Below are 26,921 nucleotides of genomic sequence, written 5' to 3' on the forward strand. Positions count from 1 at the left end.
GTAGAGGAATCCAACTGATTTTTGTATGTTTATCTTGAATACTGATAATCTGCTGAACTCTTGTATTAGTTTCAGTAGTTTTCTTGAGGATTCCTTAGGGTTTTCTGTGTATAAGATCACGTCATCTGCAAATAGAAATACTTTTACTTCTTCCTTACCAATCTGGATGCCCTTTATTTTTTTATCTAGCCTAATTGCTCTGTCTACGATCTCCAGCACAATGTTGAATAAGAGTGGTGTGATAAAGGGCATCCTTGTCTGCTTCCCAATATCAAGGGGGAATGCTTTCAGAATCTCTCCATTTAGGATAATGTTAGCTGTAGGCTTTTTACAAATTCCCTTTATTATGTTGAATTTTTCCTTCTATTCTTATTTTGCTAAGAGTTTTTTTCATGAATGGGTGTTGACTTTGTCAAATGCCCTTTCTCCATCAATTGATAAGATCATGTGGTTCTTTTATTTATATGATGGATTGCATTTTTTTTTTTTTTTTTTTAATGTTGAAGCATGCCTGCATAGCTGGTATGAATCTCATTTGGTCATGATGAATTATTTTTTTGGTATGTTGTTGAATTCTATTGGCTAGAATTCTGTGCAGGATTTTTGCATCTAAGTTCATGAGGAATATACATCTGTGTGGTGTCCTTACTTAGTTTTGGTATCAGGGATATGCTGGCTTCATAGAATGAGTTTGGGAGTATTCCATCCTTTTCTATGCTCTGAAATACCTTTAGTAGTAGTGGTGTTAACTCTTTTCTGAATGTTTGGTAGAACTCTGGAATGATGCTGTCCAGGCCAGGGCTTTGTATTTGCTGTTGGGATTTTTTAAATTACCTTTTCAACCTCTTCTTTTGTTTTGGGTTTATTTGGTTGTTCTTCTGTTTGTGTTAGTTTAGGCAGGTAGTGTGTTTCTAGAAATTCATCCATTTCTTCTAGGTTTTCAAATTTGTTAGAGTACAATTTTTCATAGTAATCTGATATGATTGTTTTAATTTCAATTGGGTGCGTGTAATACCGCCCATCTCATTTCTTATTTGGGTTATTTGCTTCCTCTCCTGTTTCTCTTTTGTCAGTTTGGCCAATGGTTGATCAACTTTGTTAATTTTTTCAAAGAACCAGCTTTTGGTCTTGTTAACTCTTTCAGTTGTTCTATTCTCTATTTCATTTAATTCTGCTCTAATTTTCATTATTTGCTTTCTTCTGGTGCCTGAGGGATTCTTTTGTTGCTCTTTCTATTTGTTCAGGTTCTAGAGATAATTCTTTGATTTGGCCCTTGTTTCTTTTTGGATGTGTGTATTTATTGTGTTGTTGAAAGTTTCTTTTCTCACTTATTTTGTTTAGCTGTGTCCCAAAGTTTCTGATAGGAAGTGTTTTCACTCTCATTGGATTCTATGAATTTCTTTATTCCATCCTTGCTGTCTTCTAAAACCCAGTCATTTTTGAGTAGGGTATTGTTCAGTTTCCAAGTGTCTGGTTTCTTTGCCCTGCTTTTTCTGTTATTGATTTCTACTGTTATGGCCTTATAGTCAGAGAAGATGCTTTGTAATATCTCAGTGTTTTCGATTCTGTTAAGCTTTATGACATAATATGTGGTCTATTCTAGAGAGTGTTTCATGTGCACTAGAAAAGAATGTATACTTGGCTGTTTTTGGTAGAGCGTTCTCTATATGTCTGTAAGGTCAACTTGGTTGATTGTGGCATTTAGATCTTCTGTGTCTTGTGTTCCTTTCTGGATGTTCTGTCCTTCACCGAAAGTGGTGTGTTGCAGGGTCCTACTATAATTGTGGCACTATCTCACTTTTCAATGCTGTTAGTTTGTCTTATGTATCCTGCACCCCTGTAACTGGGTATGTAATTATTGAGTATCGTTATATCCTGCTGGTATTGTCCCTTTAATCATTATATAGTGTCCTTACTTATCCTTTGTGGTGGATTTAGCCTTCAAGTCTGTTTTGTGAGAAATTATTATTGACACTCCTGCTTTTTTAATTGTTGTTTGCTTGATATATTTTTTCCATCTTTTGAGTTGTAGTTTGTTTTTGTGTCTAAGGTAGGTGTGTCTCTTGTATGCAGCATATAGATGGATCATATTTTTGTATCCATTCTGCCATTCTCTGTCTCTTTACTGGTGCATTTAGTCCATTTACATTCAGCGTAATTATGGATAGTTATGAAGTTAGTGCTGTCATTTTGATATCTTTTTTTGTGTGTTGTTGACAGTTTCTTTTTCCCACTTAATTTTCTGTGCTGAGTAGTTTATCTTTATATACTGTCTTTTCCTCTTATTCATTGTACTTGATTTTGTTTCTGCTGAGTTCGTATTTTTTTCCTTTTCTTTTTTTGATAAATATGATTGTTAGTCTCCTTTGTGGTTACCTTAATATTTACCCCTATTTACCTAAGGTTAAACCTAACTTTTATTTCTTTATATCTCCTTGTTTTCCACTCCATATGAAAGATCTATGCCTATATTTCTTAGTCCCTCTTTATTGTTTCAATGTTGCCATCTTTTACATAATGACATCACTGTTTCCCTGTTTTGAGTATTTTTTTTTTATCTTGATTTAGTTTTGTGATTTCCCTATCTGGGTTGACATGTCTTTGCTCTGTCCTGTGTTTAGTCTTGGGTTGATAACTGATATTATTGATTTTCTAACCAAAGAACTCCCTTTAGTATTTCTTGTAGTTTCGCTTTGGTTTTTACCAATTCCCCAAACTTCTGTTTATCTAGAAATGTCCTAATTTCTCCTTTGTATTTGAGAGACAGTTTTGCTGGATATATGTTCATTGGCTGGCAATTTTTTTCCTTCAATGCTTTATATAAGTCATCCCATTGCCTTCTTGCCTGCATGGTTTCTGCCGAGTAGTCTGAGCTTATTCTTATTCACTCTTCTTTGTAGGTGACTTTTCTTTTATCCCTAGCTGCTATTAAAATTCTCTCTTTATCTTTGGTTTTGGCAAGTTTGATTATGTCCTGGTGACTTTCTTTTAACATCTACCTTATATGGAGTTCGATGAGCATCTCAGTTATATATCTTTCTCATCTTTCATGATATCAGGGATTTTTTCTGCCAGCAAATTGCCAATAATTCTCTGTATTTTCTGTTATCCCTCTCTTTTCTGGTACTGCAATCACTTGTAGGTTATTTCTTTTGATAAGAGTTCCACATGATTCTTACGGTTTCATTTCTTAAATTCCTTTATCTGATATTTCCTCACATACACTGGTGCCTAGTGCTTTATTGTCAGTCTCAACAATTCTGCCGTCCACTTGCTCAATTCTGCTGCCCTGACTTTCTATTGTCTCATTTTTGTAATTTTCTTGTTAATCTTCTGAATTTCTGATTGCTGTCTCTCTATGGATCTTGCAGCTTATTACATTTTTCATTACGTTCTTGAATAACCTTTTTTATTTTCTTCAACTGCTTTGTCTGTGTGTTCCTTGACTTGTTCTGTGTATTGCCTGATCTCCTTCCTCATCTTCCTGATATCTTGAAGAGTTCTGTACATTAATCTTTTGTATTCCACATCCCAGTAATTCCAGATACTTACCTTCATCCAGAAGGTCCTTTGTTTTGAGAGCTTGTCAAAACGATCATGGTCTGCTCGTTTATGTGATTTGATATTAACTGTTGTCTCTGAGCCATCCATGTTATTGTATTAGTTTATGTTTTCTTACTGTCTCTTCGCTTTTCGCTTTGTTTTGATACGCCCAAATGGGTTGCTTGAGTGAGCTAGCTTGATTATTTTTGCCTTTAAAGCTCTAACATTCTGTCACCACGTGGCCAGAGCTGTTATCAGGTATATCAGCCTAGGAGTTCATCCACTTTTCTTATATTGATTCAACTCACGTGTCCAGGTAGTTGGTCATCAAGTGTATGGTATAGGGTCTTTCCTACAGTCTTAGAGGGGCAGGGGTGATTGCTGTAGGTACCGGTATCCGGTTGCAGCAGGGGTCATGCTCTGAACAAGGTAGGGGGCTAACAACCATCCTCCGAGTGTCTATGAGGAAAGCATGTCCATGTCCCCTAGAGTGGGTGGTTTCTACAGAAGGACCATGGGCACCAAATGCTTTTGGTTGTAAGCACTGGGAGGTACCAGTTATCCTTGGTCCTCTGTCATGGATGGCTGGGTTACGTGAGTGGAGCTAGCAGTCCTTAGGCCCCTGATGTGGGTAGGTGAGGACTCTGTTTAATAGACAAAGCAGTATCAAACATCAAACACTGACCTCTCCACCACACAGCTGAAACAGCTGCAGTCTGTCAACAAGGGCCTAGTCTCCTGAAATAGGCCCACAAAGGTCCATGCACAAGGGAAAGGTATTCAAAGTCCACGGACCATTACTGCCTGGACAAGAGGCGTTTCTGTCCTGAGTGGCCCAGGTTAGTGGAGCTGGCAGACAATCTTTTCCCCTAATTTTGAGTTTATTCCTTCTCCAAGGCTGGGAGAATGTCTCAGGACGTGCAGTGGGACCTATCTCAGGCCCAGGAAAATCAACAGCCAGTGAAGCCAACTTGGGGGCTGAAGGCATGGTAAAATATACGCAAGTACTTAGCTTTTGCCGACCGTGCTGTTCTTCTCTGGTTCCGGAGGTGTGAGTAGGCTGTGTGGCTGGCTGTTTCTCCCTGAGGAAACTGCAGCCAAATGCTACGACCAGCCTGAGGGTTCCTGGCAATTCAGGTCCCGGAACTCCTCTCCGCTTCTGAACTGTCTCTCCCTCCCTTGTCACTCAGTCTGTTTTCTAACTTTGAGTTTGATGTTCACGGTTCCTAGCTTGTCATAAATATAATCATTTCACTTGTTTTTTTGGGTTTTAAGAGGGTTCTCTGGAAGTGTCTGACTACTCCACCATCTTTGCCCCACCTCCCATTTCTTCTATTTTAATGTAAGCATTTCAAGCTATGAATTTCCCTCTGCTCAATACTTTTGCTGCCTCCCATAAATGTGATATGTTGTTTCATATGAAACTTCAGTTCATCTCAAAGTATACTCTAATTTCCTTTGTGATTTCTTTTTTGACTCATTGGTTATTTAAGAGTATCTTTTCTGATTTCCACATATCTGAATTTTCTAAATTTTCTTCTGTTATCGATTTCTATTTCATTCTATTGTGGACAGAGAACATATTCTGTGTGATTTCTTTTTAAATTTATTCAGACTTGTTTTGTGGCCTAACATATGGTCTATCTGTAGAATGTTTCACTGGCACTTGAGGGGAAAGCGTATTCTACTGTTGTTGAGGGGAGTGGCCTATAAACGTCTGTTAGATCTAGCTGGTTTATAGTGTGCAAGACTACTTCTTTGCTGACCTTCTGTCTAGTTGTTCTATTCATTTTGGAAAATGAAGTATTTGAGACTCTATCATTGTTGAACTGTCTATTTCTCACTTTAACTCTGTTATTTGAAGTATTTTGGAGCGCTGCTGTAGGTGCACAATGTTTATATCTGTTAGAAGTTTTTGACTGATTCTTTTTTATCAATATATAATGTCCTTATTTGTCTCTGTAACCATCATATTCTCATTATGAAGACTGGAGAAAAATTCTCTCATACTTCAGGTACAACCAAGGGAAAAGAAACCATTTTGAAATATACCCAAAGCATTCTGTTCTCCTTTATAACTCATACTAAAACCGAAACTCATGGCTGTCGATTCCAACTCATAACGACCCTACAGGACACCTTAGAACTGCACTATAGGGTTTCCAAGTAGCGCCTGGTGGATTTGAACTGCAGACCTCTTGGTTAGCAGTTGTAGTTCTTATCCACTATGGCACAATAAGCCTATATCTATTAAAGAGATTGAAGCAACAATTAATATCCTTCCTAACACAGAGTCAGGCCCAGATGGTTCCATTGGGAACATTTAAACATTTAAAAACAAATTACACCAATTCTTGAATAGTCTTCTAGGAAACAGAAGCAAACATTTCCTAACTCATTCTGTGAGGCCAGCATACGCTCACACCTACCACTACGGATATCATCAAACTCATCCTTAAGTTTATATGGGGAGGCAAAAACCTAGAATAGGTAACACAGTATTAAAGAAGAACAAAGTTAAAGAACCGACACAACCTGACTTCAAGACTACTAGAAAGCTACAGTAATCAAGACAGTGTGGTACTGGCAAAAGAAAAGTAGCTCAGCGGAACAGAATAGAGCGCCCAGAAATAGACACACCGAAATATAGCCAACTGCTCTTTGACAGAGGAAGAAAGGTAATTCATTGGAAAAGGATTTTTTTCAACAAAGGGTGCTGGAACAATTGGACATTTACATGCAAAAAAACAGAAATACCCAGATACAGACCTAACAACTTTTACAAACATTAAATCAAAATGGATCTCAGACATGTACATTAAATTAAAACTATACAACTTTTAGAAGTTAAAATAGGAGAAAATCTAGGTGACCCTGGGTTTGGCAATGGCTTTTAAAATACACTACCAAAGTACAATTCATAAAAGGAAAACTTGTAAGTTTGATTTGATTAAAATTAAAAACTGCTGGGCTATAAAACACATGATTAAGAGAATGAAAAGACAAGCCACGGACTGGGAGAATATACTTAAAATCATATATCTGCTAAAAGACTTGTGTACTTGCAACTCAACAATAAGAACAAAAGCAGCCCAATTAAAAAATGGACAGAACAGTGGAGAGACTGGACCATTTATACACTGCTAGTGGCAATGTAAAATGGTACAACCACTTTGGAAATCAATTTGGTGCCTCCTTAAAAAGGTAGAAATAGAACTACCATATGATCCAGCAATCCCACTCCTTGGAATATATCCTAGAGAAATAAGAGTCCTCACACGAATAGATATACACACAGCCATGTTCACTGTAGCAGTGTTTACAATAGCAAAAAGACGGAAACAACCTAGGTGCCCATCAATGGATGAACGGATAAACAAATTATGGTATATTCACACAATGGAATACTATGCAATGATAAAGAACAACGATAAATCAGTGAAACACCTCATAACACGGATGAATATGGAAGGCATTATGCTGAGTGAAATTAGTCAGTTGCAAAAGGACAAATATTGTATGAGACCACTATTATGAGAACTCAAGAAAGGTTTAAACACAGGAGAAAACATTCTTTGATGCTTATGAGGGTAGGTAGCGCGGGACGGGGTATTCACTAACTAGATAGTAGGCAAGAATTATCTTAGGTGAAGGGAAGGACAACACACAATATAGGGGAAGTCAGCACAACTGGACTAAACCAAAAGCTAAGAAGTTTTCTGAACACAACCAAACACTTTGAGGGACAGAGTAGCAGGGGTGGAGGTCTGGGGACCATGGTTTGAGGGGGCATCTTGGTCAACCAGCATAACAAAGTTTCTTAAGAAAATGTTCTGCATCTGGCATCTAGGGTCTTAAAAGGTAGCAAGCGGCCATCTAAGATGCAACAATTGGTCTCAACCTACCTGGAGCAGAGGAGAATGATGAACACCAAAGACACAAGGAAAATGTGAGCCTGAGACAGAATAAATAAATAAATAAATAAATAAACCAGAGACTCCATCAGCCTGGGACCAGAAGACCTAGATGGTGCCTGGCTACCAATGAGCACCATGACAGGGGACACAATACAGAGAATCCCTGATGGAGCAGGAGAAAAGTGGGGTGCAGAACTCAAATTCCTTTAAAAAGACCAGACTTAATGGTCTGAGACAGGAGGGACCCCAGAGGACATGGCCACCAGGCTCTCTGTTAGCTCGAAACTTAAACTATTCCAGAAGCTAACTCTTCAGACAAAGATTAGACTGGACTGTAAGACATAAAATGATACTGGTGAGGAGTGTGCTTCTTAGCTCAAGTAGACACTTGAGACTATGTGGGCAGCTCCTGTCTGGAGGCGAGAAGAGAAGGCAGACGGGGACAGGAGCTGGTTGAATGGACACAGGAAATAGAGGGTGGAGAGGAAGAGTGTGCTGTCACATTATTAAGGAGAGCTAGTAGGGTCACATAACAATGTGGGTATAAGTTTTTGTATGAGAATCTCACTTGAATTGTAAGCTGTCACTTAAAGCACAATTAAAAAAAAAAAAAAATGGACAGAAGATCTGAGCAGACAGACCCCTAAGCAAAGAAGATACACAAATGGCAAATAAGCCTACAAGACGACAAGGGAGGAGGCGCATGGGAGCTCTCTATAGTTCCTGTGTAATTTTTTTTAACCTAAAATTAATCTAAAAAATAAAGTATATTAAAAAAGAAAAAAAATACTGCTCCAAAAAGTTTAATATTCTATTTGAGAAAACCAGTTAAAAGCAAAATTAATTTTTTTGTAGAAAACAAAGGCATTCACCAATGGTAAGGTGTTAATCTTTTTTTCACAGTATAATTTATGTAAAATATAAGCTTTGATTTATATCACACTTCATAGTCCATCATACATATTCATTGAAGGGAAAAGGCTAGAAGTACCGATTTACAGAAAAATAGATGAGCTATAACTGCTTTTGCATCAAAAGAATCACATTAGAATCAACAAACTTGAGCCAGATAACTAGGCTATGTTCTATAAATACTAAGTTATGTTATATGCTATGCCATATACTAAAATTACAAACTTGAGCCAGATAACTAGGCTATGTTCTATAAATACTAAGTTATGTTATATGTTATCCCATCTACTACAAATATCAATTTTATGTTACTACTTACAAAACATTTCAAACCATACTCAGTTTTTTTTTTCCTGTGCCTCAGTTTTCTCATTTATACTTTAGGGGTTTACTCTTTACATACATTAACTGTTAATTAAGATATTTAACTAATAGAAATTATCCTAGAAATTTTACAAGAATGTCCCATCAAACACACTGAGGTTTTTTTTGTTTGTTTGTTTTTGTATCTTACTCATAGGTGAAGTTCTAAAGTCAGAGCCTAAATCTTTCTGTGAAGGGTCACCATGGAGACAGATACACTGCTGATCAGAAAATGCTCTTCCGGCAGTTTTTCCTCCAGCATTGCAGTACGTCATTATTTCTTTGGTTTGAACACCAGATAAATCATGGCTTTGACTGGAACTGGAGTCAACACTGCATGACAAATACAGATCTTTAAACATCAGATTTACACCTAGCACACGATGCTCACACTTTGAAGGCCTGCAGCACCTAAATTCACTTACAGAGTTGAACTCTGAGCTCAGTCCAGGGCAAACACAGAGTGGAGCCCAGCTACTCAAATTACTTTTCTTTTTTTCTTTTAGCTGTGTGTATATTTAAAATTACATAAACGTGTGTAGACAATTATACACTGTGTGCTAAAGTACCACAGAAAGGAGAGTCACTGCCTTGTCCGCCCCCACAATCCACTCTTATTTTTCTCTATCCTTGTAACCCTTTTAGGGAAGTTATTCTGGGGGCAGAGAAATAGGCTAGATTCAACAAAACTATTAAGTATTATTAAGTATGTCTACTCACATTAAAAATAAAAAAAAAAAATTTTTTTTTTTTTTTTTAGTCACATTAGTAACTAACAAGAAAGCACATGAATCTTTAGATAAATAGACATATACTGGGTCATATCCTGAACATTATTAATTTTTATTTAGACAAATTTCTTATGTGTTGTTAATGAGAACTAGTAAAGAAATCCTTCAAACCTCTCTTGTGCTTCTTTTCCCATACAGAGCTGGGGATGGAGAGCAGAGCACAGAGCATTTCTGGTCCTAGATACAGAGCAACCCTAACTCAGGTCAATGCGTTCTTACATGCTAAAGCAAAGAAATTGTTGAGGCTTACAATCTTAGGATACAAAGAAAATCTTAACCATCAAATTTCAAAGTAAAGACTAATTGACTAAAAATAAGAAAATCTTCAGTGTTTTAGAGATAAAATATTTTGCTAACACAAGCAACTAAGATAATCAGGAGAGCAGGGTCTGCACTTGCTGCGGAGATCGGTGCAGAATGTTCTCTGGATCTTTGTATTCACTGACTGGATCCATCACAGCTGCATACACTTCACCGTAGGCTCTGCAGACTAGTTCTGTAGACTGTTTTATGATCTGCTCTCTATCGATAAACAAACAACGTGTGAGTACATAATCTCAAAGTAAAATATTCACTAAGAATTATAAGAAAGCTTCACATTTCACTTTCATAATTATCGCAGATACACTATTTAAAAATCACTGCACAACTACAGGAGTTACTTACCTTAATTTAGGAGTACAACACGTTTTTGTTTGTGATTTACTCTCCCTCCTTAGCATGGAGTAGGAGGGCAGGGGTTGTGTCTTGCTCACTGCTGAACCCTTAGGGCTAGTACACTGACCAGCATGCAGTGGACTGTTAAACCAGTGATAGAAACTGTCACCTATCATCAAGCACTGATTTTGCAAAAGCAACTGAGAACACGTCAACCTTGAAGAAAGGTGCTTACAAACATTCAACACTTTTCTCCCTTAGGAAAACTCAGAATAAACTGCCGTTTCACCAATACGTCCATCGTACACTAACAAACACAGCTCCTAGGTTCTTCTACATCTCTATTTTCACTGCCAAGCAAAAAACGTGGAGCACTTGCCAACCACAAATTACAGCATTCTTACAAATGCACACTTCTACAAAAGCACATATAAGAGTAATAGAAACAGTTTTACAAATGTTTTCAAAAATATCCACCTGTAAAATATAGCATTGCGCTCAATCTGCTTCAACTCTGTGTTTTAATAACATTTACTTCTTTGTCACCCCCAGTTACAGCTACTATTCATCTTCCGTTATACCCAGTGACGTGAACACTATTTTTCTGATTCTTATAAAAACTAGATTAAAAATACGCCTTTCAAACTTTATTCCCAAATCTACTTTTCTTCAAATATTTCCTATTTCTATAATGGCATTAATCTTTGTTTCACTCCCCTTGTTTAGGCCCTTATGACCTCTTTCCTGGAGTACACAACAAACTCTTATCTTCTTCCCACTTCCAGTCCCTCTCACCCTCAATACATCATAAAACTGCTGTTAGTCTTTCTAAAGCATACCTTTTATGTCTCTCCCTTCCCTGGGGCCATCAAGGACTCTCAATAGTTTCTTCTGGTTTCAGAGAGGTCAACATTCCTTAGTCTACCACTTAGCATCCTTTAACATCCTTGTATTTCACAACGCTAGTCCTGCAGCCCAGTGCAACACTGGACTGTTCTCTCCACCTGCTCCTGCTGACCTGTGTCTTTGCTCACACTCCTCCATCTGCCTAGAATGCCTCTCTTTCTAATTCACTTTTAAATGCTCTTGAGTCCCATCAAAAATGCTCTGTCATCCATGAAGCCGACCCTGTTCTTCACAGCCAGAAATAGCTACACCCTTTTTGGACAGTCCATGGCACTTTTCCTGTTCCTCTCTTTTGTGGCACTTACCACTTCCTACTTTATAGTAAATTCTGCATTTTCCTGATTCTCAGGTCCTAACAACTTTGTGTTTAATTTCCATATTAAATTTATACAGTGACAATATATCTCAATTTCAGAATGCCAAAATGTTAAAAAAGATGAGAGAAATATAGACTGTCGACATCTTAGCTCTCCAAAACTTCAAGTTACTTGATTTTGCTCATGTTCGTATGTCCCTTAATAAATTCTCACCGAATGCTTAGAGTAGAAAAAGAACATTTTTCTAAAAAGAATTACTATTCTGGGCACATGCAGTGGGAATAACAACACAGTTGTATGCTGTATAATATCCATATCCATTTAAACAACATCCAACCACATGTATGTCTGTGGTCCCATAACTTTAGAGTTCAGAAATCCAGACTGGAGAACGGGATGTAGCTACTTAGCTTGACATAGCAGATGCAACAGCTTCCTGCACACAACATATGTATCTCATGTCTCTTGTATACAAAGTGATTGTACTGCCAGGCGTATAATGGTACAGTATATATATAACATACAATACAGGTCTTGATAGTCATAATAAATGCCTATGTTACTAGCTTTCGTATGGACTGGATGTACTTTCTATCATTATTTTAATGTGAACTTTCCCTACTTATAAAGTCTACCACAGTGTATGCTTCAATTTGTAGGCAGTAGCATCTAATCTCATGTATCTTGTGTCTCAAGTGTTGTAGTGTTATATTTCTGTTTATTTATTTTATTATGAACCACTCTATTTAACTCAAGTTCTTTAATATACTAGGCTTTACAGTCTATTCTTACATACAAACTGTCTGTAAAGTCATACACTCGTAACCCAGGGACTGCCTGTAATATGGTGTTTGCACAAGTCCAAATCACATAACGTCCTATTTCAGAGAACATATTGTGGACCTTAAGTGACACATGACTGTAACGTGTTCATTTTTATATAAGTCAACACCATGGCGTCATCATCAACAGACTGCTGACTTTCTAGGAATTATGATCTTTTTTGATAATCATGACTAAAATAATGCGTTTGTAAGACTGTATGTGGAAATGTATATATCTGGGGTCCAGAAAAGAACAAAAAAAAGTTGGATTAAATAAGGAAGAAAGTCCACGTATGATCTTGGATCAGGAGCACCGTGTTGATGGGGTCGTAAGTTCTTGGGAGCAGCTGGACATTTTCTAAAAATTGCTAACGCTTCCAAAGTGAGAGTGGCAGTGGGACGATATGCTGACATGAAATTTGAGCAGAGTAGGTGAGGCTCCTGGCTGTACTGCCCTTTCTGCTCACTAAATTCTGAGCAGAGAAGGTGAGGCTCCTGGCTATACTGCCTTTTCCACACACTAAATTCTGAGCAGAGTGAGTGAGGCTCCTGGCTGTACTGGCCTTTCCTGCTGAAGGGGGGATGGCAGAAACTGACCTGGAATGCTACTTAACCTGCTGAGGCTTCATGGTATTTTTGGACCTACTGATTGATGACCCTTCCAATCATCAGCTGGGCTAAACAATGCAGCAAAATGATGCAAAAATTCTCTCCCTATAAATGAAATACTAAAAACACTAAAAGCTGGTTATTTTTAAAATGTGTGATATATGCTATACATATGATAACCATTCTGCAGCAGGTCAGACATTTGATTTTAGATACAGCCTTTTCAGTTCTACACTCAAAGAAATAAGAGAAATTTGGGGAAGTGTGTTAGCACTCATTACTCACACGTCTTACTCTATCTAAACTGTATCTGGGCTCAGTCCGAACCAAAACCAGTTCCATCGGGTCAATTCTCACTCATGAAGACCCCATGTGTGTTAGAGTAGAACTGTGCTCCATAGGGTTTCCAATGGCTGATTTTTTGGAAGTAGATCACCAGGCCTTTCTTCTACCTACCTCTGGGTGGACTGGAATCCCAATCTTTCTATTTGCACATTGTATATTTGATACTATATAAGGAGTATACAGAAAAGAAGTCCCCACACTTTCATCTATGCTTTCTAATGAATTATATACCATACAGTAGAGACAAATCGTATCACAAGACCTAGACTCTCTAGTTGAAACTATGCCATTTACCATTCAGTTGCCTTGAACAAGTCATATAACCTCTGCAGGAATAATCTCTCCACTGTAAAACAAAATATAGGACTAGATAATCTTTATAAGATACTTCCGGCTTTTAAATTGTACTATTCCTTTCAGAGTTAAGAGCATTTTAAGGAGTTGTTAAAAAACACACTCTGTGTGTGTATATATACATATATATGTATGTATATGTATATTTACGTGTGTGTATACACACACGCACATGCATATATACGTTACATTACTTTGGAGAATTGGGTTCCCTATTTATTTATAATAAGCATATCAGTTATTTGTATATAAACGGCTATTTCTGAAGTGTTACAAGTTTTTTTCTTGCCATTTTACTATCCCTTACTTTTTATTTAAATACTATATTAAGTTTATCCTTTATCTTAAAAAGTGTATGTATATATCTGTCTGCCTGCCTGCCTGCCTGCCTGCATATCTACCACCTACCTATTTACCTATCTATTAGCCTGGTATCTCGGTCCAAATTATTTGCTAGTCAATAACATCATAATATGAAATAGCAGAGTCAAATAATGAGTCATTACAGTGACATATAATCAATGTTCAAATGGCAAAGTATCTAGTATTATATAACTAAACCCAAAATGACAAAAAAAATCATGTCAGTCCTTATCCACTTAGAATATTCTTACTCACTGATCACCCATGTACAGCTAGAGAAAAGCAATTTTTTTTCTCCTCGGCAGTGTTAAGTTGAACACTGGTTCTGGCGTAGGCATCCGTATCAGATTTTACTTACATACTATATGTAGATAAATCACAGCCAAACCCACAGCTGATGGATGGAGAGTATTTTTAGAATTTTGTCTGTAGGTTAAAATGCTAAAGACAGGGCCTTCTTTTCACATGACCAAGGCATACACAAAAAGGCCAGTTCCAAAGGACACATTTTTTTACTTGAAAGTAAGCTATGATCATCTGTAAAATCTGAGCATTACCTTTTCTAGTCCTTATATTACCATGAAATCTTCACAGGTATTAATTCGTTACGTGGTACTCTATTGGCCTTTGGGCAGTTTAATAATCCTCCTAGTTCAAATACAATTTTCAAAAAATTAAAAACCTGATTCTTATACAAATAACAAACACATGTCAAAAAGTTAGTAACTCATTGTTATGAATTGAATTGTGTTCCCAAAAAATTTGTGTCAACTTGGCCAGGCCATGATTCTCAGTATTGTGTGACTGTCCACCATTCTGTCAGCTGATATGATTTTCTTTTGTGTTGTAAATCCTAACCTCTGTGATGTTAATGAGGCAGAATTAGAAGCAGTTATGTTAATGAGGCAGGATTCAATCTCTAAGGTTAGGCTGTGTCTTGAGTCAATCTCTTTTGAGATATAAAAGAGAGAATTCAGCAGAAAGACACAGGGACCTCATACCACCAAGACAGTAGTGCCAGGAACAGAGAGCGTCTTTAGGACCCGGGGTTCCTGCACTGAAAAGCTTCTAGACCAGGGGAAGATTCATGAGAAGGACCTTCCCCCAGAGAAAACATAGAGAAAAAGCGTTTCCCTGGAGCCAGCACCCTGGATTTAGACTTCTAGCCTCCTAGACTGTGAGCGAAAAAATTTCTCTTTTTTAAAGCCGCCCACTTGTGGTTTTTCTGTTATAGCAGCACTAGATGACTAAGACACCCACTAATGAGGAAACTACTTAGATAGTAAAGTTGCTTCACAGAGCATTTTGAGGAACTGGGCATTCATAGGCATTTAAAAAGGAAAGTTAGTTTCAGGGGTTCACCCAGCCACCATGGCTACAGAAAGCCAGGCTACACAAAAATTGGAAATTCTGCTCTGCAATTTTCCCTTTTTGATCAGGATTCTTCTATATAATCTTTGATCAAAACATTCAGTAATGGCAGCTGGGCATCATCCAGTTCTTCTGGTCTCAGGGCAAAGGAGGCGGTTATTCATAGAGGCAATTAGCCACACATTCCATTTCCTCCTCCTATTCCTGATTCCTTCTTCCCCTGTTGCTCCAGGTGAATAGAGATGAATTGTACCTTGGATGGCCGCTTGCAAGCTTTTAAGACTCCAGGAACTATGCAGTGAACTATGAAGTAGAACAGAAGCACTACACACGGTATTAAGCCAATTAACTAGGATGTCCTATGGAACCATGAGCCTAAACTTCCAAACCAAGTAATGAAATCCCATGCGGTATTTGGTTGTGCATAAGCAGCCTCTGCAGCGGCTGTTTTTGCTGTTCCTGTAGTGAATACATCTACCACACAACATCTGCCAATTCAACTTTTTACAGGTGTATAACTTACTGACACCAATTACATGAATCAGCTGTGCAATCCAACCCTTAGTCAATGGCGTTCTTCCATCACTGTAAACAGAAACTCAGAAGCACTAAGCCCCCTCCCCCTCCCCAAACCTGGTAAGAACTAATAAACATTGGTCCTATCCCTTTGCTTGTTCTTATCTTTTTATGTAAGCGAGGCCATACGGTATTTGCCCTTTTATAATTAACTTATTTCAGCCAGCATAATGTCTTCAAGCTCATTCCATGTTGTAGCATGTCTCAAGACTTCATTTCTCTTTATGACTCAGTAGTATTCCACTGTACGTGTACACTACACTTTGTTTCTCCATTCGTCTGTTGGTCATTTAGGTTCTTTCCACCTTTTGGCTATTGTGAATAATGCTGCCCCAAAAGTACTGCCACGGGATAATCTTTAAATCTTAAACTAAAAATATCCCTTAAAATCTTCTTAGCGTGAAACAATACTTTAGCTAGTAAAAAATGTCTGCCTTCGACATTGTGCTCCTTTAAGAACTATTTATATGGGATCAAACTGACAACAGCAACTCAAAAGATTAGATAGGAAACTTAGGGGGCATTGAGTTTATTTTAATAGGGAAGGAACAATTTGGGAAAGGAGGGTGAGAATGGTCAAACAACTTGAAGAATGTAATCAACTGTCACTGAATTGTGCATGGAGATATTGTTGAACTGGTTTATGTTCTGCTGTTGCAAAATAACAAAACAAATTATTTTTAAAAAGTAATGTTAGAATAAAATAGGTTAGATACAAAACGGGGTAATATCCTACAAAGCAGTAAGAACCATACGTTTTGATGTTACCTCTTGTGCTAGACACAAGCTACACATTAACATGTAATGCTACAGATTTGAGGGCCCTTAATGAACAAAGAATCAAACAAAGGTACATTGCCATAAATAATAATAACTGGATGGGACTATTCAACAATGCTTTAGTATAATGCTGTGAGGACACACTGTCCTCCCAGACCTCTTTCACCTTATTTCCAAGTTTAAGAAAGTTTTTCTTAATGTCGCTTACACTTGGAAAATAGTTTGCTATATCAGTTTATCATGTATCAAACATGACAATCATGTAGCTGATTTACTATTAGAAAAAAGGAGAACAACCAAGGGAGCAGATCATCGGTTTGCTACAGCATTTTATGGTTAACACTGAGACATTCAATTTGTCTAGTTAAAATGTCATGGTACAAGGTGGCGGAGCCAAGATGGCAGAATAGACAGACGCTTCCGTTGAACCCTCTTTACAACAAAGATCCAAAAAAACAAGTGAAACAAGAATATTTGTGACAAGCTGGGAGCCCTGAGCATCAAAGGCCAGCTTAGGCAACGAACTGAGGGGCAGGGGAAGGACGAGACCGTTCAGAAGTGGAGAGAAGATACTGGACGTGAATTGCGGAGAGCCCTCGGGCACCATTCCCAGAGGGGCGGCGGCAGCGGCGGAATCCTACTAGCGTTCGGCCGCAGTTTCCTCAGGGAGAAGCAGCCAGCCACACAGCCTACTCACACCTCTGAAACCTGAGAAGAAGGAAGCTCTCAGCAAAGGCTAAGTGCTTGCATATATTTTACCGCGTCCCTCCCCTGCCCCCGCAGGCCGGCTTCAGCAGCTGGATCCCCTGGGCCTGAGATAGACCCTGGTGAGCACCTGGAGCCGACCTCCTGGCCTTGGGGAGGAAAAAATTTGCAACTGGGAGGAAAAGATAATTTGCTAGCTCCATGAATCAGAGGAGCTCAGGACAGAAGCAGCTCCTGTCCAGGTATAAACCGTCTGTGGAAATTGAGCAAATTCCCTTCTGCATGGACCTATATGGGCCTACTGAGGGAGAATAGGCCCTTGTTGGCAAACTCCAACCATTTCAGCGGTGTGGTGGAGAGGTGGGTGTTTAACATTTGACATTTCTTTGCCTATTAAACAAGGTCTTCACCTACCCACAAGACGGACCTAAGGACTAGTGGCTCCACTTGGGGCGCCCAGACACCCATGAGAGGGGCCCAGGGAAAACTGGTACCTCCCAGTCCTTACAACAAAATCATTGGGTGCCCACGTTCCCTCTGCAGAGCCCACGCACCAGCACGTTCTAGGGAACACAGACGCATTTTCCTCAGAGACACTTGGGAGTCGGTTCTCAGCCCACTGCCTTGTTCAGAGCGTGACCCCCTGATGCAATCAGATACCGGTATATACGCCAATCACCCCGCCCCGCTAAGACTGTAGCACAGAGCCTGTACAACACACTTGATATCAGCTACCTGGAAACCTGAGCTGAATTTCATACGAGAAAACTGAATGGACTCCTAGACTGATACACCTGATAACAGCTCCAGCCAGCTGGGGACAGGACACAAGAGCTCCAAAGGCAAAAATAATCAAGCTAGCTCACTCAAGCAAACCATAGGGCTATACCAAAACAAAACTAAGCAAAGAGCTACAACACAGTAAGCAAGCATGAACTAATACAACAACTTATAGATGGCTCAGAGACAACAGTCAATATCAAGTCAAATAAAGAAACTGGCCATGATCACCTCAACAGGCTCTCAAAACAAAGAATACAGGAATCTTTCAGATGAAAGTGCATTCCTAGAATTACCAGATGAAGAATGCAAAAGTTTAATATACAGAACCCTTCAAGACATCAGGAAGGAAATGAGGCAATACGCAGAACAAGCCAAGGAACACACAGATAAACCAACTGAAGAAATCAGAAAGATTATTCAGGAACATAATGAAAAGTTTCATAAGCTGGAAAAATCCATAGACAGACAGCAATCACAAATTCAGAAGATGAACAATAAAATTGCAGAATTAGATAAATCATTAGAAAGTCAGAGGAACAGAATTCAGCAAGTAGAAGCTACAGTTTTTGAACTCAAAGATAAATCACTTGGCACTAACATATTTGAAGAAAAAACAGATAAAGGAACTTAAAAAAATGAAGAAACCTTAAGAATCATGTGGGGCTCCATCAAGAGAAATAACCTACGAATGATTGGAGTACCAGAACAGGAAGGAATAACAGAAAATACAGAGAAAATTGGTGATTTGGAAGAAAACTTCCCTGATATTGTGAAAGAGGAGAAGGTATCTATCCAAGATGCTATTTGAATTCCAAATGAGGTAGATCTTAAAAGAAAGTCACCAAGACATATTATAATCAAGCTTGCCAAAACCAAAGACAAAGAGACAATTACAAGAGCAGCGAGGGATAAAAGTCACCTACGAGGGAGAGCCAAGAAGAATAAGCTCGGACTACTTGGCAGAAACCATGCTGGCAGGAAGGCAATGGGATGGCATATTTAAAAAATTGAAGGAAAAAAATTGCCTGCCAAGAATCATATATCCAGCAAAACTGTCTCGTAAATATGAAGGTGAAATTAAGACATTTCCAGATAAAAACAAGTTCAGGGAATTTGTAAAGACCAAACCAAAAGTACAAGAAATACTAAAGGGAGTTCTTTGGTTAGAAAATCAATAATATCAGGTATCGACCCAAGACTAGACTACTGGGCAAAGCAGCCAGAGGTCAACCCAGACAGGGAAATCCAAAAAAAAAAAAAAAAACAGAGTAAGATTTCAAAAAAAAAAACCCAACACAGGGTAAGGACAATGTTATTACATAAAAGAAGATAAAATTAAAATAATAAAGAGGAGCTAAGAAATGTAATCACACACCTTCCATATGGAGAGGAAGATACTGCGATACAAAGAAATAAAACTTAGTTATAAATTTAGAAAAATAGGGGTAAATAATAAGGTAACCACAAAGGAGACAAACTACCCTACTCATCAAAATAAAATACAAGGGAAAAATACAGACTCAGCAGAAACAAAATCAACAACAACAAATATGAAGAAAGGACAATATATAAAGAAAACCTACTCAGCACATAAAATCAAGTGGGAAAAGAAGCTGTCAACACACAAAAAAAGACATCAAAATGATAGCACTAAATTCACAAAAAAAATTACCCTGAATGTAAAGGGACTAAATGCACCAATAAAGAGACAGAGAGTGGCAGAATGGATTAAAAAACAAGATCCATCTATATGCTGCCTACAAGAGACACACCTTAGAGACACAAACAAACTAAAACTCAAAGGATGCAAAAAAAATGTATCAAGCAAACAACAATCAAAAAAGAGCAGGAGTGGCAATATTCATTTCTGACAGAATAGACTTTCAAGTTAAATCCACCAGAAAGGATAAGGAAGGACACTATATGATGATTAAAGGGACAATACACAAAGAAGAAATAACCATATTAAATACTTATGCACCCAATGATACAGCTGCAAGATACATAAAACAAACTATAAACACTGAAAAGTGAGATAGACAGCTCCACAATAACAGTTGGGGACTTTAACACACCACTTTCGGTGAAGGAAAGGACATCCAGAAAGAAACAAAATAAAGACACAAAAGATCTAAATGCCACAATTGACCATCTTGACCTTGCAGACATATACAGAACACTCCACCTAAAAGCAACCAACTATACTTTCTTTTCTAGTGCACATGGAACATTCTCTAGAATAGACCACATATTAGGTCATAAAGCAAGCCTTAGCAGAATCCAAAACATTGAAATATCACAAAGCATCTTCTCTGACAATAAGGCCATAGAAGTGGAAATCAACAAGAAAAGCACTGGATTATACAAGACATTAAGGATGGAATAAATCCAATGAGAATGAAAACACTTCTTATCAGAACCTTTGGGACACAGCAAAAGCGGTGCTCAGAGGCCAAATTATATCAATACATGCACACATTCAAAAGGAAGAAAGGGCCAAAATCAAAGAATTATCCCTACAACTTGAACAAACAGAAAGAAAGCAACAAAAGAAATCCAGAGGCACCAGAAGAAAACTAATAATAAAAACTAGAGCTGAACTAAATGAAATAGAGAACAGAAAAACAACTGAAAGAATTAACAAGACCAAAAGCTGGTTTTTTTACAAAAATCAACAAAATTGATAAACCATTGGCCAAACCGACAAAAGAAAAACAAGAGAGGAAGAAAATAACCTGAATAAGAAATGAGATGGGCGATATTACAACAGACCCAAGTGAAATAAAATAATCATATCAGATAACTATGAAAAACTATGCTCAAATTTGAAAATCTAGAAGAAATGCAGGAATTCCTAGAAACAATCTACCTAACTAAAGGAACACAAACAGAGGCAGATCAACTAAACAGACAAATAACAAAAGAAGAGATTGAAAAGGTAATCAAAAAACTCCCAACAAACAGAGCCCTGGTCCAGACAGCTTCCCTACAGAGTTCTTCCAATCTTTCAGAGAAGAGTTAACACCACTACTACTAAAGGTATTTCAGAGCATAGAAAAGGACGGAATATTACCAAACTCACTCTATGAAGCCACCATATCCCTGATACCAAAACCAGGTAAAGACACCATAAGAAAATTATAGACCTATATCCCTCATGAATAAAAAATAACTTTTTTTTTTTTTTTTATTCATGAGGGATATAGGTCTATAATTTTCTTGTGGTGTAGATACGAAAATCCTCAACAAAATTCTAGCCAATAGAATTCAACAACATATCAAAAAAATAATTCACCATGACCACGTGGGATTCATACCAGGTATGCAGGGATGCTTCAACATTAGAAAAACAATTAATGTAATCTACCACATAAATAAAAGACAAGAATCGCATGATTTTATCAATTGATGCAGAAAAGGCATTTCAGGAAGTTCAACACCCATTCATGATACAAACTCTCAGTGAAATAGGGATAGAAGGAAAATTTCTCAACGTAATAAAGGGCATTTATACAAAGCCAACAGCCAACATCACTCTAAATGGAGAGAGCCTGAGAACATTCACACTGAGATTGGGAACCAGACAAGGATGCCCTTTATCACAACTCTTATTCAACATTGTGGTGGAAGTCTTAGCCAGAAAAATTCGGCTAGACAAAGAAATAAAGGGCATTCAGATTGGCAAGGAAGAAGTCAAAGTATCTCTATTTGCAGATGACATGATCTTATACACAGAAAACCCTAAGGAATCCTCCAGAAAACCCTTGAAACTAATGGAAGAGTTCAGCAGAGTATCGGGATACAAAATAAACATACAAAAATCAGCTGGATTCCTTAACAACAACAAAAAGAACATCGAAGAGGACATCACCAAATCAATACCATTTACAGTAGCCCTCAAGATAAAATACTTAGGAATAAATCTTACCAGAGATGTAAAAGACTTATACAAGGAAAACTACAGTACACTTCTGCAAGCAACCAAGAGAGACTTGCGTAAGTGGAAGAACATTCCTTGCTCATGGATAGGAAGACTTAACATTATAAAAATGTCTATCCTACCAAAAGCGATCTATACATTTAATGCAATTCCGATCCAAATCGCAAAGACATTCTTTAATGAGATAGAGAAACAAATCACCAAGTTCATATGGAAGGGAAAAAGGCCCTGGATAAATGAGTCATTACTGAAAAAGAAGAACAAAGTGGGAGGCCTTACTTTACCTGATTTTAGAACCTATTATACCGCCACAGTAGTCAAAACAGCCTGCTACTGGTACAACAACAGATACATGGACCAATGGAACTGAATTGAGAATCCAGACATAAATCCATCCACACATGAGCAGTTGATATTTTACAAAGGCCCCAAAACAGTTAAATGGGGAAGAAACAGTCTTTTTAACAAATGGTGCTGCGATAACTGGACATCCAGCTACAAAAAAAATGAAACAAGACCCATACCTCACTCAATGCACAAAAACTAACTCAAAATGGATCAAAGACCTTAATGTAAAACGATAAAGATCATGGAAGAAAAAATAGGGACAACGTTAGGAGCCCTAATACAAGGCATAAACAGTATACAAAACATCATAAAGAACGTAGAAGAAAAACTAGATAACTGGGAGCTCCTAAAAATCAAACACATGCTTATCCAAAGACGTCACCAAAAGAGTAAAAAGACTACCTACACACTGGGAAAAAGTTTTTAGCTATGACATTTCTGACCAGCGCCTGATCTCTAAAATCTACATGATACTGCAAAAACTCAACTATAAAAACACAAATAACCCAATTAAAAAATGGGCAAAAGATATGAATAGACACCTCACTAAAGAGGACATTCAGGTAGCTAACAGATACATAAGAAAATGCGCTTGATCATTAGCCATTAGAGAAATGCAAATTAAAACTATGATGAGATTCCATCTCACTCCAACAAGGCTGGCATTAATCCAAAAAACACAAAATAATAAATGTTGGAGAGGCTGTGGAGAGATTGGAACTCGTATACACTGCTGGTGGGCATGTAAAATGGTACAACCACTTTGGAAATCTATCTGGCGTTATCTTAGACAGTTACAAATAGAACTACCATACAACCCAGAAATCCCACTCCTCGGAATATACCTAGAGAAATAAGAGCCTTCACACAAACAGATATATGCACACCCATGTTTATTTACTGCAGCTCTGCTTACAATAGCAAAAAGCTGGAAGCAACCAAGGTGCCCATCAACGGATGAATGGTTAAATAAATTGTGGTATATTCACACAATGGAATACTACGCATCGCTAAAGAACAGTGACGAATCTGTGAAACATTTCATAACATAGAGGAACCTGGAAGGCATTATGCTGAGCGAAACTAGTCAGAGGCAAAAGGACAAATATCGTATAAGACCACTATTATAAGATCTTGAGATATAGTATAAACTGAGAAGGACACATACTTTTGTGGTTACGAGGGAGGGAGGGAGGGTGGGAGAGGGTTTTTTACTGATTAATTAGTAGATAAGAACTGCTTTAGGTGAAGGGAAGGACAGTACTCAATACATGGAAGGTCAGCTCAACTGGACTGGACCAAAAGCAAAGAAGTTTCCAGGATAAACTGAATGCTTCAAAGGTCAGCGGAGCAAGGGCGGGGGTTTGGGGACCATGGTTTAAGGGGACTTCTAAGTCAGTTGGCAAAATAATTCTATTATGAAAACATTCTGCATCCCACTTGGAAATGTGGTGTCTGGGGTCTTAAATGCTAACAAGCAGCCATCTAAGATGCATCAATTGGTCTCAATCCACCTGGATCAAAGGAGAACGAAGAACACCAAGGTCACACGATAACTAAGAGCCCAAGAGACAGAAAGGGCCACATGAACCAGAGACCTACATCATCATGAGACCAGAAGAACTAGTTGGTGCCCGGCCACAACCGATGACTGCCCTTACAGGGAGCACAACAGAGAACCCCTGAGGGAGCAGGAGATCAGTGGGATGCAGACCCCAAATTCACACAAAAAGACCATACTTAATGGTCTGACTGAGGCTAGAGGAATCCCAGCGGTCATGGTCCCGAAACCTTCTGTTGGCCCAGGACAGGAACCATTCCCGAAGACAACTCATCAGACATGGAAGGGACTGGACAGTGGGTAGGAGAAAGATGCTGATGAAGAGTGAGCTATTTGTATCAGGTGGACACTTGAGACTGTATTGGCATCTCCTGTCTGGAGGGGGGATGGGAGGGTAGAGAGGGTTGGAAGCTGGCAAAATTGTCACGAAAGGAGAGACTGGAAGGGCTGACTCATTAGGGGGAGAGAAAGTGGGAGTATGGAGTAAGGTGTATATAAACTTATATGTGACAGACTGACTTGAGTTGTAAATGTTCACTTGAAGCTCAATAAAAATTAAAAAAAAAAAAAAGTTAGAAATAGAACTACCATAGGATCCAGCAATCCCACTCCTTGGAATATATCCTAGAGAAATAAGAGCCTTTACACGAACAGATATATGCACACCCATGTTTACTGCAGCACTGTTTACAATAGCAAAAACATGGAAGCAACCAAGATGCCCATCAACGGATGAATGGATAAATAAATTATGGTATATTCACACAATGGAACACTACGCATCAAAAAAGAACAGTGAGGAATCTGTGAAACATTTCATAACATGGAGGAACCTGGAAGGCATTATGCTGAGTGAAATTAGTCAGCTGCAAAAGGACAAATATTGTATAAGACCACTGTTATAAACACTTGAGAAATAGTTTAAACTGAGAAGAAAACATTCTTTTGTGGTATGGGGGGGGAGGGGGGAGGGAGGAAGAGTGGGAGAGGGGTATTCACTAATTAGATAGTAGATAAGAACTACTTTAGGTGAAGGGAAAGACAGCACACAATACAGGGGAGGTCAGCACAATTGGACTAAACCAAAAGCAAGGAAGTTTCCTGAATAAACTGAATGCTTCGAAGGCCAGCAAACCAGGGGCAGGGGTCTGGGGACCATGGTTTCAGGGGACATCTAAGTCAATTGGCATAATAAAATCTATTAAGAAAACATTCTGCATCCCACTTTTAAGAGTGGCATCTGGGGTCTTAGAAACGCTAGCAAGCAGCCATCTAAGATGCATCAATTGGTCTCAGCCCACCTGGATCAAAGGAAAATGAAGAACAGCAAGAGACAGAAAGGGCCACAATAACCAGAGACTACATCAGCCTGAGATCAGAAGAACTAGATGGTATCCGGCTACAACCGATGACTGCCCTGACAGGGAACACAACAGAGAACCCCTGAGGGAGCAGGAGAGCAGTGGGATGCAGACCCCAAATTCTCATAAGACCAGACTTAATGGTCTGACTGAGACTGGAAGGACCCCAACGGTCATGGCCCCCAGAACTTCTGTTGCCCCAGGACAGGAACCATTCCCAAAGCCAACTCTTCGGACATGGATCGGACTGGACAATGCGTTGGAGAGGGATGCTGGTGAGGAGTGAGCTTCTTGGATCAGGTGGACACTTGAGACTATGTTGGCATCTCCTGCCTTGAGGGGAGATGAGAGGGTGTATGGGGTTACAAGCTGGGGAAAAGGACACGAAAGGAGAGAGTGGAGGGAGACAGCAGACCTTCTCATTAGGGGGAGAGTAACTGGGAGTGTGTAGCAAGGTGTATATGGGATTTTGTGTGAAAGACTGACTTGATTTGTAAACTTTCACTTAAAAAAAAGTTCACTTAAAGCACAATAAAAATTACTTAAAAAAATGTCAGGGTGCAATAACAATCTAGTATAAATTTAGAAAATTTTAACAAAGATGAATCCATAAATAATGGAAATAACGGTCTCATTTTTTCAAGTTTTTTTTTTTTTAATTGTGCTTTAGGTGAAGGCTTACAGAGCAAATTAGTTTCATATTCAATAGTTTTTACACAAATTGTTCCATGACATAGGTTGTACTGCACACAGTATACCAGCACTCTCCCCATTACCACCCTGAGTTTCCCGTTTCCATTTTTCCAGCTTTCCCGCCCCTTCCTGCCTTCTTATTTTCACTTGAGCAGATATTGTCCTTTTGGTCTTATGTAGATGATTATCCTGAGGAACTCTTTCCTTACCTGTGTTATCGTTTATTTACAGGCCCATCTATTATTTGGCTCAAGGGCACTGGGTTTTTGGGTATTATTTGGCTGAACGGTGATCTGCAGAGGAATGGTTTCAGCTCCAAATTAGAAGGGTGTCTGAGGGCTATAGTCTGAGGGCTATAGTAAATCTGGTCTTTTTTATTACTTTGAATTTTGTTCTACATTTTTTCTCCCACTTTATCCCAGACCTTCTACTGTGATCACAGGGTCAGGGCAGTCAGTAGCGGTAGCCAGGTACCACCTAGTTCTTCTGGTCTCAGGCTGGTAGAGGCTGTGGTTCCTGTGGACCATCAGTTCTTTGGACTGTTTCCTTGCATCTTTGGTTTTCTTCACTCTACTTTGCTCCAGACAGAGACCAATTATATATTCATTTGTATCTTAGATGGCTGCTCAAAAGCTTTTAAGATCCTAGATGCTATTCACCAAAGTAGGATGTAGAACATTTTCTTTAGAACCATGTAATGCCAATTGACCTAGATGTCCCCTGTGACTATGGAAATTAGCCTCCAAGCCCAGTAACTCTGTCCCTTGAGGTGTCTGGTCGTCATTCTCATTTTAAAATATGTTCTGAGACATTAACTGTATTTTAAATAATTATTTAAAGCACTGAGCTGTAATAAGAAATGAACTGCTTACTTTCAGAATCATTGAGCTCGTCATTAATCA

General features: G+C 38.5%; 1 protein-coding gene across 8 annotated transcripts in view; it reads right to left on the bottom strand.

Moving 5' to 3' along the window:
• Window positions 1–549: 549 nt before the first annotated feature.
• Window positions 550–26,921, bottom strand: part of COG6 (component of oligomeric golgi complex 6) — a 170,569-nt gene continuing 144,197 nt past the window's right edge. For 7 of the 8 annotated variants that reach the window (XM_064270202.1, XM_064270197.1, XM_064270199.1 and 4 more), the window contains one exon: window positions 550–10,048. In XM_064270202.1, coding sequence (XP_064126272.1) covers window positions 9,998–10,048 — 51 coding nt within the window. In that variant the 3' untranslated portion in view covers window positions 550–9,997. The other variant, XM_064270200.1, reaches the window with a different exon arrangement.

This window comes from Loxodonta africana, chromosome 17 (assembly GCF_030014295.1).
Source record: "Loxodonta africana isolate mLoxAfr1 chromosome 17, mLoxAfr1.hap2, whole genome shotgun sequence".
Taxonomy (NCBI): domain Eukaryota; kingdom Metazoa; phylum Chordata; class Mammalia; order Proboscidea; family Elephantidae; genus Loxodonta; species Loxodonta africana.